The 11719-nt window shown below is 55.5% G+C and overlaps 1 protein-coding gene across 3 annotated transcripts in view; it reads right to left on the reverse strand.

Annotated features, from left to right (window-relative positions):
* NECTIN1 (nectin cell adhesion molecule 1) overlaps positions 1 to 10854 on the reverse strand; it is a 91997-nt gene extending 81143 nt beyond the window's left edge. The window contains exon 1 of one of the 3 annotated variants that reach the window (XM_065696918.1): positions 9619 to 10854. In XM_065696918.1, the coding sequence (XP_065552990.1) occupies positions 9619 to 9700 (82 nt within the window). In that variant the 5' untranslated portion in view covers positions 9701 to 10854. The remainder of the gene's footprint in view (positions 1 to 9618) is intronic. The other 2 variants (XM_065696920.1, XM_065696919.1) reach the window with 2 other exon arrangements.
* Between the last annotated feature and the right edge of the window lie 865 nt (positions 10855 to 11719).

An 11719-nucleotide genomic window follows, 5' to 3' on the forward strand; every position in this document is an offset into this window, starting at 1 on the left:
TTCTTAGGGCTCACGCAAATAAAGGAAATAAATTGTTGGAAGGTGCCAGGCTGCATGGGGCAGAGGGAGGCTCATTTTCCACATCACTTGAGAGCAGCCGTTATAAATCTCACTGCAAGATGCACCTCCCCAGGCCAGCGCTATTTTTAACCTCCAGGAGAGATGGGGGGGGGGGGCAAAACCACATTTTAGTATTTACACCACAGGTGAAAAGGGTATTTAAAACCCAGGGTGCGTGGTTCCTGCCATGCCCAGAAAGAAAGAAGGGGGTTTCTTTCTATAGTGGGATAGCTGGAAGCATCAGCCCTGGAGAATTCATCGCTCCACCATCGCTCTGGTGTAAGCTGGGGAACCAAACCCCCACAAGGACTTGGGGGGGGACAGGGGATAAAGGTTCCTTCCCTGGCAAATTCAGCTCCCAACTGAATCAGCAGCGAATGCAAATCAGCTCCTCTGAATCGTGAGGGGTGACTTCTGCACTGTCCCTGCTTACTGGTGTCTGGGATAGCATCCCATAGGAGATGAGACAACAGCAGCACCCTCAGGGGAACAGCAGTTTGCTGGGCCAGGAGCCCGAGCTGGAAACCAGACACAGCAGGGATGGGACACCAGGGCATAGGATGTCAATGAAGGACGTGGCCCTGGAGTTGGAGCCAGAGCAGAGCCCCACGTGGTGCTTTGCCTGCTGGAGCAGTGTGTCCCAGCCGCTCTGCATGGCAAGGGCACCTGAGCTTTGGGGCAGGGAAATCCATGCACCAGGACAGTTTTCCTTCCTGATGCTCCCTGCAGCTGGTTCGTGCTTCCTTCCTGTGCAGGGCGGGGAGTGGGGTGGGCTCTGGTTTTGGCAGTCACCTACTGGTGATCATTGACCACAGGCTGAGTGATGCTGCACAGCAACAGCCTGCCATAGGAGGTGTAATGATGTGACAGTTCTCAGCCTTGCTCTCTAAGGGGTCCTACAGGGCCTTCCTCTACAACCACTGCCGCTTTCCTCCTGCTAAACTCAGTCCTGCTCCTAACTCCCTCCCAGATCCTCACGCACTGAGAACATTCCTCCTTTTACAAGCTGTGCTCTGTGCAAGCCTCTTCCCCTCCCAACCCTCCCACCCCTTACCAGGACTGCTGTTATCTTCCCAAAAGGATCCTATTCAGCTCGTATCAAAGGGATGCATGAGCACACCCATTAGGAATCAGAGCATCAAGCAAATCCCCAAACAAGCCGCCTCTAAAGATCAGAGCATACTGTAATCACTCCCTCTGCTAGGAGATCCCCAATAAGTCCTCCCCCACTTTTTCTGGGTTCTTTCTGAACCCAAGCACACGAGATAGGTTTGGTAAACTCAGCTGCAGCACTAGGAAAGGTCTCTTCCTTCAACTCGCACACAGAGCTCCTGGCCTCCCTGCAAACCCTCTCCTCCATTTCAGCACACAGATGATGCTCAGAGGCTGCTCCAGCCCTTGCGCCCTGCAGTCAGAAGGGCATGGCTGCTGCTCTGCGTCTCACATCCTGGGTAAGAGGGGCTGCTGCAGACACCACAGGCTATAGCAGCAGGTCTCTTCACCCTCACCCTCCTCTCCCTCCTTCCCTATGGGAGACAACAGGAAAGCAATGCCAGCACCAGCAGCAGGGTGGGAATGCCTGCACAGGACAAGCACCAGGACAGAAGTGGCTCTCTGGTACATACATGTTGATTCACGTGTTGGTGCACATGAGCATCTTTCATAACCGTGGCCTCAAAGAGAAAGGCAAGGAGCCTTTTCTAAAGCCTTTCATAAGACACCATGTGCTTTACCAACACGACACAAGCACAGCACTTGGCTTTGACACTGTGACAATAGGTGTCCTGTAGCTGTGGATCCTGGGCTGCCCCTTTCTTCAGCACCTACTACCAAGGTCTCAGCCCCTTGGTGCACATGAATGAACTCATCCTTCCCGAGTGAAATAAACAGAGCTCCAGCGCATCCAGCTGTGGGGTGCAGTGCACAGACAGCAGCACTGCCTGCAGAGCCAAGAGGGGTCTTGTATCCCATGGAAACTGTGGCAGCTGATACAAATTACAGCATGGCAAGGATGCTGCTATGCAACACATCCCTGATCCTAATGACCATACATGGGCACAGTTTTGGTTCTTCTCTGCAGCCAGGAGATACCCTGTCCTGCGGCTCGGTCCCCAGCCACCGCGATGGTGCAGCTGAAGAGGGAAAAGCATGAACAGGCCCAGTAATGAACCGCTTGTGCTGCTGTCTCCGCTGTACATCACCAAATCACTACCTGCTGCCCCTGCTCCGGCCCTTAAAACAACATTGCTTCTCAAATGGCTAAGTGACACAGGCAAAAGCAGCAAGGAAACACTGTGTGCTGCAGCCTCCCTGGAACAGGGCTGATCTTCCCCTTTGTGCTACTTCCAGCCCTTAAACTGACTTTGATTATCCATCCATCTCCTCTAGTTTTGGCACCCCCAGGCTAGGAAGGCCATCAGCACAACTACTCTGCTGGGAATGGGACTCCGGGCTTGCCTACAAGGGGTCTCAGTGCTGATGATGAAGGCCAAGAAAAGTCAAAGAGTAAAGCCCATTAGATGCCTTTGCTAAGAAAAAAGCAGCCATAGCTTGATGCAGCTTAGCTCTCCAGAGGAAACACTGCAGTCCTGACTGCAGGCTTTGTATGGATTTTAATGTGCTGGCAGCAATGAACACCCTTCTCCTGCTCCCCCAGCATTCACATTGATGGGCGATAGCACTCATCAGTCTCTGGTGCAGTGGATGCAGGAAAGCTGAGGCTGTACCACAAGGAGACACTGGGACAGTCTCTTTCTTTCTGGTCCCAGCCCAGTGAGAGGATGAAGAGATGTTTGAAGGCAGCGGAAAGCTCCATCAGGGCCATGGGTTTGGGTGAGGGGTTAAGTCATGAATCCACACTGTGCTGATAACTCACACAGCCCCAGAGCATAGGCTCAGCTTGTTCTTTTGCAAGGACGGGGCAAGGTTCATCATCCCTTGCTGCTCTCCTCTGCCCTGTGCCACAATGTCTCTCACAAGCCAGCATAACCATTGCTATCAAGCTGCTCTACACAGAAACCTCAAGAAGGCAGTGACAGAAACCCTGACCTTTCTCCTCAAACTATCCAGCCCTCTGATTGTGCCTCCCAGTAAACCTTGTTCATCCTACCAAACCCTCCCCTAGGTCTATGACTTCTGTCCATCATGGACTGTTTGTAACCCCGGCTTTGCTAGGATGCTCAACACAGGAGCCTTTAATTACAGACCTCTGCTTGAGTCCCACCAGCCTACTCTACATTAGACCCTGAGCCCATAGACAGAACTCTGCCCTCAGACTGCTCCCTTGGGCTCTCTTTCCACAGTGAAAATGGTCAATGAAAAGCTTCTCCCCCTCAGTCCAGAGGGTACCAGAAATGAAACCTGGTTTTGCCACCTGTGAGATGCTCACTACAAAAAGCAGACACCTATAAGGGGGCAGGTGAAATCCAGGGTCCTCCCCAGCATCCCCATGATGTGGCTACAGGCTCTCCACTGCAGCAGCCCGTTCTGTAGCCTCACACAGAGAACAAGGCTGGTTTTGCTCTCAGGTGGCCACGCAGCGCTCTGCTCCAGCCCCCTCGTCTCCCACACAGATGGGCCTTTGTGCTGGGAACCGCTCTCGCCTGTCACCAGAGCAGAAACGCTGGATGTTAGCCACTGGCTGCGAGCTGCATGGACCCTCTGTCACTCCTGGCCATGCCACCGGATGCCTTGACCTAGCAGGGGGAGAGGAATGGATCTTCCACGGGAGAGGGAAAATAGACTCCAATTCGGTCTGGTTATGGGGTTTTCCCAGGTAGGGAGAACTGCTAAGAAGAGAGATGGAGGCAGAGTCCTCTTGACTAACCAGGCTTGGAGCACCTGCTGTCACATAGCCAGGTGGTCCATCTGGTACCTGCCGCTGCTTCAAGGCAGTGATGTGATTTGCAGGTCCTTCTGTAGCATCCCTGCATGGTTGGGAGCAGATGGAGGCACTTTGCTACTTCCTGCAGTTAGAAAGGCAAACAGACTGGGATGGGGAACGGAAACCCCCATCCCTGTGTCTTCTCTTTCAGGGAGGACTCACGCGGATCTTGTTGTTCCTTAAGCTCTCCTCACCTGTAGGTCAAATGAAGATGGAAAGCAGTGCTGCACACCAATCTCCAACTGGCTCGGAGAGGTTAGATGAATGGTGCTTAGAAAGTCTTTCCTCCTGCATCACACCAAATAATGTCAAAGGAGGATTATAAACCTTCTACAGGGACAGCTTTATCTTGGGCAAATGAAGAGACAGTTCATCAAGTTGGGTCAGTTCCTCCTATCCATCCCACAGAGATGCCAAAGGGACAAGAGGCTGCTGGCTGCATTCCCCCTATCCCCTGCCGCTGCAGACCTGTACCATACAGGCACAAGCAGCCTCCCTAGCCTGGGACCCCCTGTCCTCCTGGGCTGGGCAAACAGCAAGGGCCTGAAGCTCACTCTCCCCCTCTCACACCCAGGAGCTGCTGTTTGTCTGCTTTGGGATTGCTGCAGAGCCGAAGAGTGCCGCAGCTTTTGTGATGCCAGCCTGCTGCATCAGCCCCGGAGATGGGGAGAAACAGCGAATGGACGGCAAGGCGCTGAACTCCCCATGCTTCCTTGGGTGCCCATGGAGACAGGGACACACAGAAATGACAGCATAGGGCATATAATGTAACAGTGCCGGGAAAGGCAAATTTCACTTCCCATTTCTATGCGTGATATGGCCAGGGTTGTAAAAGCAGGACTTTAAACCTCGCACGGCGGCACGCTGGGAGGACACAGAGGTGCCTGTCTGGCTGGCACAGAGGGGAAACTGCCCTTCCTCCCATGGATGATACTTCTGCATTTGAGCAGATTGGGTAATAGTTTCTCTTCTGCTACGGAGCTGAGGGGTTCCCCTTGAAAACCAAGCTGGGAGAGTACATGCCTACGTGCTGAAAGGGTGACGTGCGTCATACCTAGCCTGGACTAAACCTTTACTGGAGAAGTGAAGAAAACTGTAAGGCCGGGAGAATACCTGCATCGAAACAGCAGGCAGGAGGAAAAGAGAGGTGCGTCTCACGAGAGATGTCATTCCTTAGTTAAACACGTTTTCACCTGGAACAATAATCTGGGTTAGGGAACCCGCACCGCAGAGCTCTGAATTCTCTGCGCTGGGATGGCTGAGCTCTGGTAATTAACACAAGAGGTGTCTCAAATGCAAACTGGGTCCCAGCTCCAGTAGCTGGCGGCTCGAACTCACCCTGCATCAGAGCAGCCCTGATTTAATCTGACGTAGTTGAGAAAGCAAGAAGATCTCTAGGGGTTGCTCAGACGGGAGTACCTTTGTCCTTCCCTCGTTTGTTTCTGCTTTTTGCACTGATATGCCTTGCTGATGGCTTGTTAAAAGGACTGAGCAAGAGCCATCACGACCTCGAGCAATGATGTTGCGAGATGCAAGCCTTTTCTTAGAGGATTGTGGCCGTTCTATCTGAGGCCTTACCAATGCATCCCTGCAGCTTTCACAGGCACCAGATGATGGGCTGTCCCTACCCTTAGCAGCACTAGCAGAGGGCAAGGGGTGCCGGTGCAAAGGCAGGCCTGGGAAGCAGGTCACGACAACCGGCTCTTCTGGTTCCCTTCGTGATTCAGCCGAGGTGTGAGCGGTGCCCAAAGCATCCTCCTGGTGCCTGCCTTTAAACTTAGCTTTGTGGCTGGTGCAGCTGCAACCCAGAGGAGGGGTGATGCGAGGAGAGAGATGTGCCAGGCTCCACCAGCACCGGCATCTTGTCAGCCACCGGCTAATGTTGAGCATTTGCCTCACGCTAGAAGTGCTGCTGGATGTGGTAATGCCCCTGCTTCTCTACATCTATTTGCAAATGGATCCGTGTGCACTGGCCTGGGAGCTCTTGCTTGATTAACGCTGCCGGTTCAGAGAGCAAATAGCATTAACCACAGCCGTCCCCTGGCTCTGGCCATGGGGCAGACACTCTCCTGCTTGTGGGCTGAGCTGGCTCCCAATACAGCCTGTCGCCTCACCCACACTGACACAGCCATGAGCTCATCAATTCGCACCAGGTTAGAACTCGGCGGGTTGGTTCCACCGCAGCAAGCGAGGTTTAATGAGAAAACGCCAGCAGAAGGTGCACCTCTGCTTCCTGAAATAGCCCGATGTTGCTTCCGAGTCTTGGGAGGAGATAGGTGGGGGAAAGGCAAAAGCACAACCAAGAACTTAAACCAAAGGCTGAACACAACTCTGGCAGCTTTCTGGCTGCGTTAGGACATTAAAGCAGCTCAAGAGCACAAGATGGACCAGATCCCGCAGTGACACACTGTGACTATTCCCAGCACTCCAGACTGCTCTCACACCTCCCCAAAAAGGAGCCTCCCATCCAGCTGCAGCCAAGTTTGACCCAAGGCCTCCAGGTCACTTGGGCTCAGTCAATGCCGCTTTCAAGCGCCGTGATGGAAAAACCCTGTGTCAAAGGCTCAGACACCTCTCCAGCTCTCCCCTGCTGGGGATCTCAAAGCACTTTGCAAACTAAGCCTCCCAGGCCCCTCTCAGAGCCCAAGAGGTAGCCCGGTGACAGCAGACAGGAATTTGCCCGCAGACGGAGCAGAAAGCTTGGAAGCAGAGGCCCAGGTCTGCAGATGCAGGACCAAGCACAAGATGAATGCCTCTTCTCTGCCTGGTTGCATCTCAAGATGTACCGAGTTTCATGGCGGGGATAAACAGACAGGTTGCTAAGACTTGGAAAGCATGCATTTAACTGCAAGTGTTCCTGACCTCTAAAGATCTGCCTTGGCTCTCACATCGGTATCTTGGAGCCCTAATGCCGTAGCCTGAGTTGATACCTGGTTAATGGTTCCAAGCGGATAGGCAGGCAGATGTGCGTGGAAGGCTCCAGGAGCACTGAATGGAATCCGTCATGGACGATTGAGCCGATCACATTAAAGACAATTTGTAAAGCAGATTTTTATAAGGGGCTCCTTTACGGCTTTTACAGCAAGGAACTTTAATTTCCTTATCAGAAAAAAAAAGCTAACATTGTCAGAAGGGGGAGGCGGCATACGTGGATGGGAACCAAATGAAATGGCATTGATCAGATGAGCACGAAGGGTTTTCCAGAAAGCAGGTAGCGTCTCCTGCCTTCCTCTCATCCTTCTTGGCTGCTAGGTACCAAATCACAGTTTTCAACAAAGTCCACAGTTACTGATTCAAAGCTTACATATGGCTTGTTATATATATATATATGTGCGTGTGTGTATATATATATATGTGTGTGTATATATATCCTCAGCTGAATTGGGCCCGACGCATTGCAAACTTGAGGAACAACCTGCCTCACTACAGCAGACCTGTGGTTTAGTAAGGACTGTCCGGCTGCCGTGGCTTTGTGCAGCAGCTAGCACAGCATTGTGCTGGTCCTTCCCTGCAGCTCTGGGATGCATCCACAGCACAGCTAAGCACACAAATAAATGAATGAGTAAATTTACACCATGGGATCAGTCGTTCCTGCAAACGTGGTGCATCCACCACTAAACTGGTCCAGCCACGTCTCACCCACGCAGGCTGCGGGGTACTCGGTGAGCATGGATTGGGGTCGGGAAGGATTATCTTCCCGGAACATTGCAGAGCTGGCTGTACCCTTTGCTTGGCAAGGCACCACTAGATGCACCACTGGCTTATCCTGGCAGAGCTGTCAGCAGGACAGAGCAAGACAAACTACCAGGCTACTGCAGAGTGGCAGGAGATGAGTTTGCCTGACTGCTGGCAGCAAAGCCTTGAGAACAGCCAAAAATAGGATAAGCGGGGGGGGAAAAAAAGCCTTTCTTGGCAGCACAAGGTGAGATACCGGGCTGCGCCAGGGTCACTGTCTGCGCGTCTCCTTGGTGAAAGCTATTCCTAGAGGCACTGAGGGAGCATAAACCCCTTTTGGTTTACCCAGCACAGTCACTTTAGCAGGACTGCAGCTCTAATGCCCTTCACAGGGGTTGTGGGGAGGGTTGCCTGCAGGAGGCTGCTTGGTGGAGGGATGAGAAGGAGGGAAGACCAGGTGAAGAATGGCATGGAAAGTTGTGAGACTCCTTGTGAGGAACCAGAGCGCAGCCAGGCACCTGCCTGGAAGCAGAGGAGTGCAGAGAGCCTGAGGCTGTCCCTTCCATCACCCCTTTCTGTAATGCACGGCAGATCTCTTTGTCCTAGGAATACAGAGGTATACCCAGACCTGCTTTCTCATCACTCAACCTTTTTCATCTCAGAGTCTCCCTGGTTTCACAACTGCCACCCCCTGCCATTTCACCTCTGTCCTCATCTATTTTAGCTGGACCACTGAGTCACTGTGCTCTGTTGATCTCCCATGCACTGGATGTAATCACCTCTGTCTTTGCCAGCGCCAGAGACCCGTGGGCCCTGGCACTGGCTCTGATGGCCGGTCCTTTGGCCCAGACCTTGTTAACTGCAGCCACATCTCAGTCACAGCCCAGCCAGCCTCTAGAATGCTGCCCCAGCCCAATGAGAGGGTGAGCGGAGGCAACTTCACCCTGCTTTCACTGCAGCTTCTCTCCAGCTGCAGATCCCACTCCTTCTGCAGGCACAGGCTGCCTCGTACCCCCGCAGAAGGCTGGGTACCGACCCAGGGGTGGCACATGGGTCAGCCACCAGCGCTCCAGACCCGGCCACCACGAGCTCAGCCTCAACAAGGCGTTGAACATCGGTCCTATTTGCATTTCCCAGCTCATTCGCAAGCGCTGTAAACCCAGACTGAGGGTCCCCCTTCCATGTCTCCTACAGCCGACTCCGGAAAGCCCTCCAGGATGGCATTAACCCACTCCGCACTGGAGCAGAAGAGTGGCCCGCAGGGCACTTTGCAAAGTGGGTCACTCTTCTACTTCAAAGAGGTGTGCAGGGCAGAACAAACGGGGCAGGACCAAGCCCTGGGGTGGGGACACAGGGGCTGCTCTGCAACCGCCCGGGTGGGTCAAATGAGCCGGGGAGAGCCGATCCAAAGCTTTGCCCACCTCCTGCATCCCAGGGATGGCTCAGAACCAAAGCCATGGCTCAGACACCACCCGACACCCGAGTGCAAAAGCAGTGAAAGGAAGGTCTAAAACCCGGTAGCAGCCCATCCCCTCCACAAAAAAGCCCGTGCGAAGTGCGTGTGTGTGCGGAGGGGAACGGGGGTTTCGGGGATGCTGGACAGCTAAACCCTTCCTTTCTCTCCTTCCGAAACATCTGTGCTCATTCCCCAGCCGGGTGGCTCCCTCTCCCCCTGGCTGCTATGCCTCGCTAGACGTTGCTCGATCCAAAAAGCAAACAAACGGCCTCAGCTCCCAGGACTCCGGAGCCCACTGCCTGCAGCTGCTTCCAAAACAAACGATCGTGTTGTTCCTTTCCAAGCCAGCGATGAAACCGGCCCCGACTCCCTCCCGCCCTCACGCAGATGCTTCCACACCTGCTCCAGACCCAGGCGCGCACCCCAAAAAGCTCGATCCCACCCCTACCAGCACCCCGTTCCCCCCCCCCTCTCCCCACCGGCACCCCGCAGCGCCCCGGCAGAGCCCACCGCCTCCCGGGGGGACCGGCCGGCAGCGGCTCACCTGGTAGGAGCGCGGCCGCCAGGATGCAAACTCCGATAGTCCACCGAGATGCACGGCAACTTGTCTGCAGCCGTGAAGCCATGAGAGTTCCTTAGGAGAAATGGGCAGGGGTCGGTCTGGCAGCGTCGCTGGCCCCCCCAACCCACCCCAAACCCTTCCCGGACCCCGGTGGTTTAAGTTCGGGTCTGCTTAAGGGGAATCAGGATTGAAGAACCGTAGGTGCGGGAGGACAAAGAGGTGCTGCGCCCGGCGGGGAACCGGCGGGAGGACGGCGGCCGGAGGAGAGCTTCGCACATCCGCAAGGGGCCCTGGGGCTCGGTGGGACGCGGGGCCCCTGTCGTCGGGCGCCGGGGCAGCGCGGTGCCTTCGTCCGGGAAGCGAGCACGGCCGCAGAGCCGGGCGGGCGAGCCGGGGAGGGCGGAAAAATGCGGTGGGGAGGGGAGGGGGGGGGGGAGTAAAAAAAGGGAAGGAAAAACGGAAAACGAAGAGGAAGGGGGGCCGGAGAAACGAATCGGGGAGAGCGAGGGAGAGCCCTCCGCGGGCTGCTGCCGCCGGTCGCAGCGCGGCGGTCCCGTGGCTCCAGCGGCGGGGCTCGGCAGCCCCCGCCCGCTGCCTGCCCTCCGCTTCCCGGGGTGCTCAGGCGGCGGCGGCGGCGGCGAGCCGGGTGCGGCGCTCCATGGCCGGGCGGTGGGCGCAGGGCCGGGCCGGCCGCGGGGCGGGGGATGCGGGGTGCCCGGGCTGCGAGGCACGGCCGGCGGCTCCGCTCGGCTCCACACGCACGCACGGTCCCGGGCGGAGCTGGGGGGGGCGGCGGCGGCGGCGGCGGTGCTCGCCCTCTCCCCGCGTGATGTCAGCGCTCAGCGGAAGGAGGGCGCAGCGTTAACCCTTAGCGAGCTCCGCGCTCCGCCAGCCGCCCCGCTTCGGGGATCGCCGCCACCCGCAACCGGGCGCTGCCCGAGTCGGCCTGCGGAGGGGTCGTGGTGGGGACACACACACACACACACACGGACCGGCGTGCCCAGCCTCGCCTCCCCTCCCTGCCTCCTCCTCCCCTCCTGCTGTTGGCAGCTGGCCTTTGTTAAGGCGAGGGTCCGGAGGACTTGCGGGCGGCAATCCGGAGGCCCCGGGCGCCGCTCTGTCGGTGTCCTAAGGTGCTCTGCACCCAGGGGTTGCGGAGCCGAGGCTGGGTTTCCGAATTCCCTTACGGATGGTGGAACGCCTGCGCCGGGGCTGCTGGCGGGGGCAGCAGCATCGATCCGGCTTGCAAAAATGCCTTACCTAAACCGCGAGTGAAACAGACACAGCTACCAGATAGCATCTAGATTTGCACTCGTAAATGCTTTGGGCGCAGACCCTGAATAATATACGGTGTTTTCGTGGGGCCTACTGAAAGAAGGACCTTGTTCTGGACGCGTTGTCTGTGCGCTGATAAGCGAGGGGATTCAGAATCAGCACAAGGGCTGATGCGCTGGAGGAGGGAGGCACTGGTTTGCTGTGCTTCGTAACAGCCCTTATTATGTGGACACAGACGCAGCCTTTGTGGATCTTTTGCTAAGGAGGTATTTAGCCTGCTAATGCCAGCTCCTGAGCTGCCCTGGCCTCCACAAGGATGCTGAACCCCAAACAAAGATGTGAACAACAATGACAACAACCAACAACAAAGTCATGTTGATTTCAAGCTCCATTAGAACAACACAGGAACAAATCAATGCCTGGCAAGCAGAAAAGGACAGAATCAGTGGGGAAGGATACCACACATAGTGGAAAAGGGAAGGGGGGGGCAGGCAGCAGCTATAAAAAGATATCTCTAAGGACCCCTTCAGCAGTCTCCTCCTTCTTTTAATTCCTTTAGAAGTTAATTCCTGTTCAAGGGAAGGATGGGCAGCTCTGTAACAAAGCGGATTAGCCAGATACAAGGTTTGTTCCAAAATAACAGAAGTTATTACGTAGTAATGAGGTTTAGTTAATAGATTCACAGACTTTAAGGCCACTGGGATTCCTGTGGACATCCCGCTTGTGGAGCGAACGCTGAGCTCGCCCTGATGACTTCTGCCTCCTGCCTCCTTTGTAAAGCTGCAAGGCCAGAGCTAGGAGCGCGGCT

Source organism: Lathamus discolor, chromosome 17 (genome assembly GCF_037157495.1).
Source record: "Lathamus discolor isolate bLatDis1 chromosome 17, bLatDis1.hap1, whole genome shotgun sequence".
Taxonomy (NCBI): domain Eukaryota; kingdom Metazoa; phylum Chordata; class Aves; order Psittaciformes; family Psittacidae; genus Lathamus; species Lathamus discolor.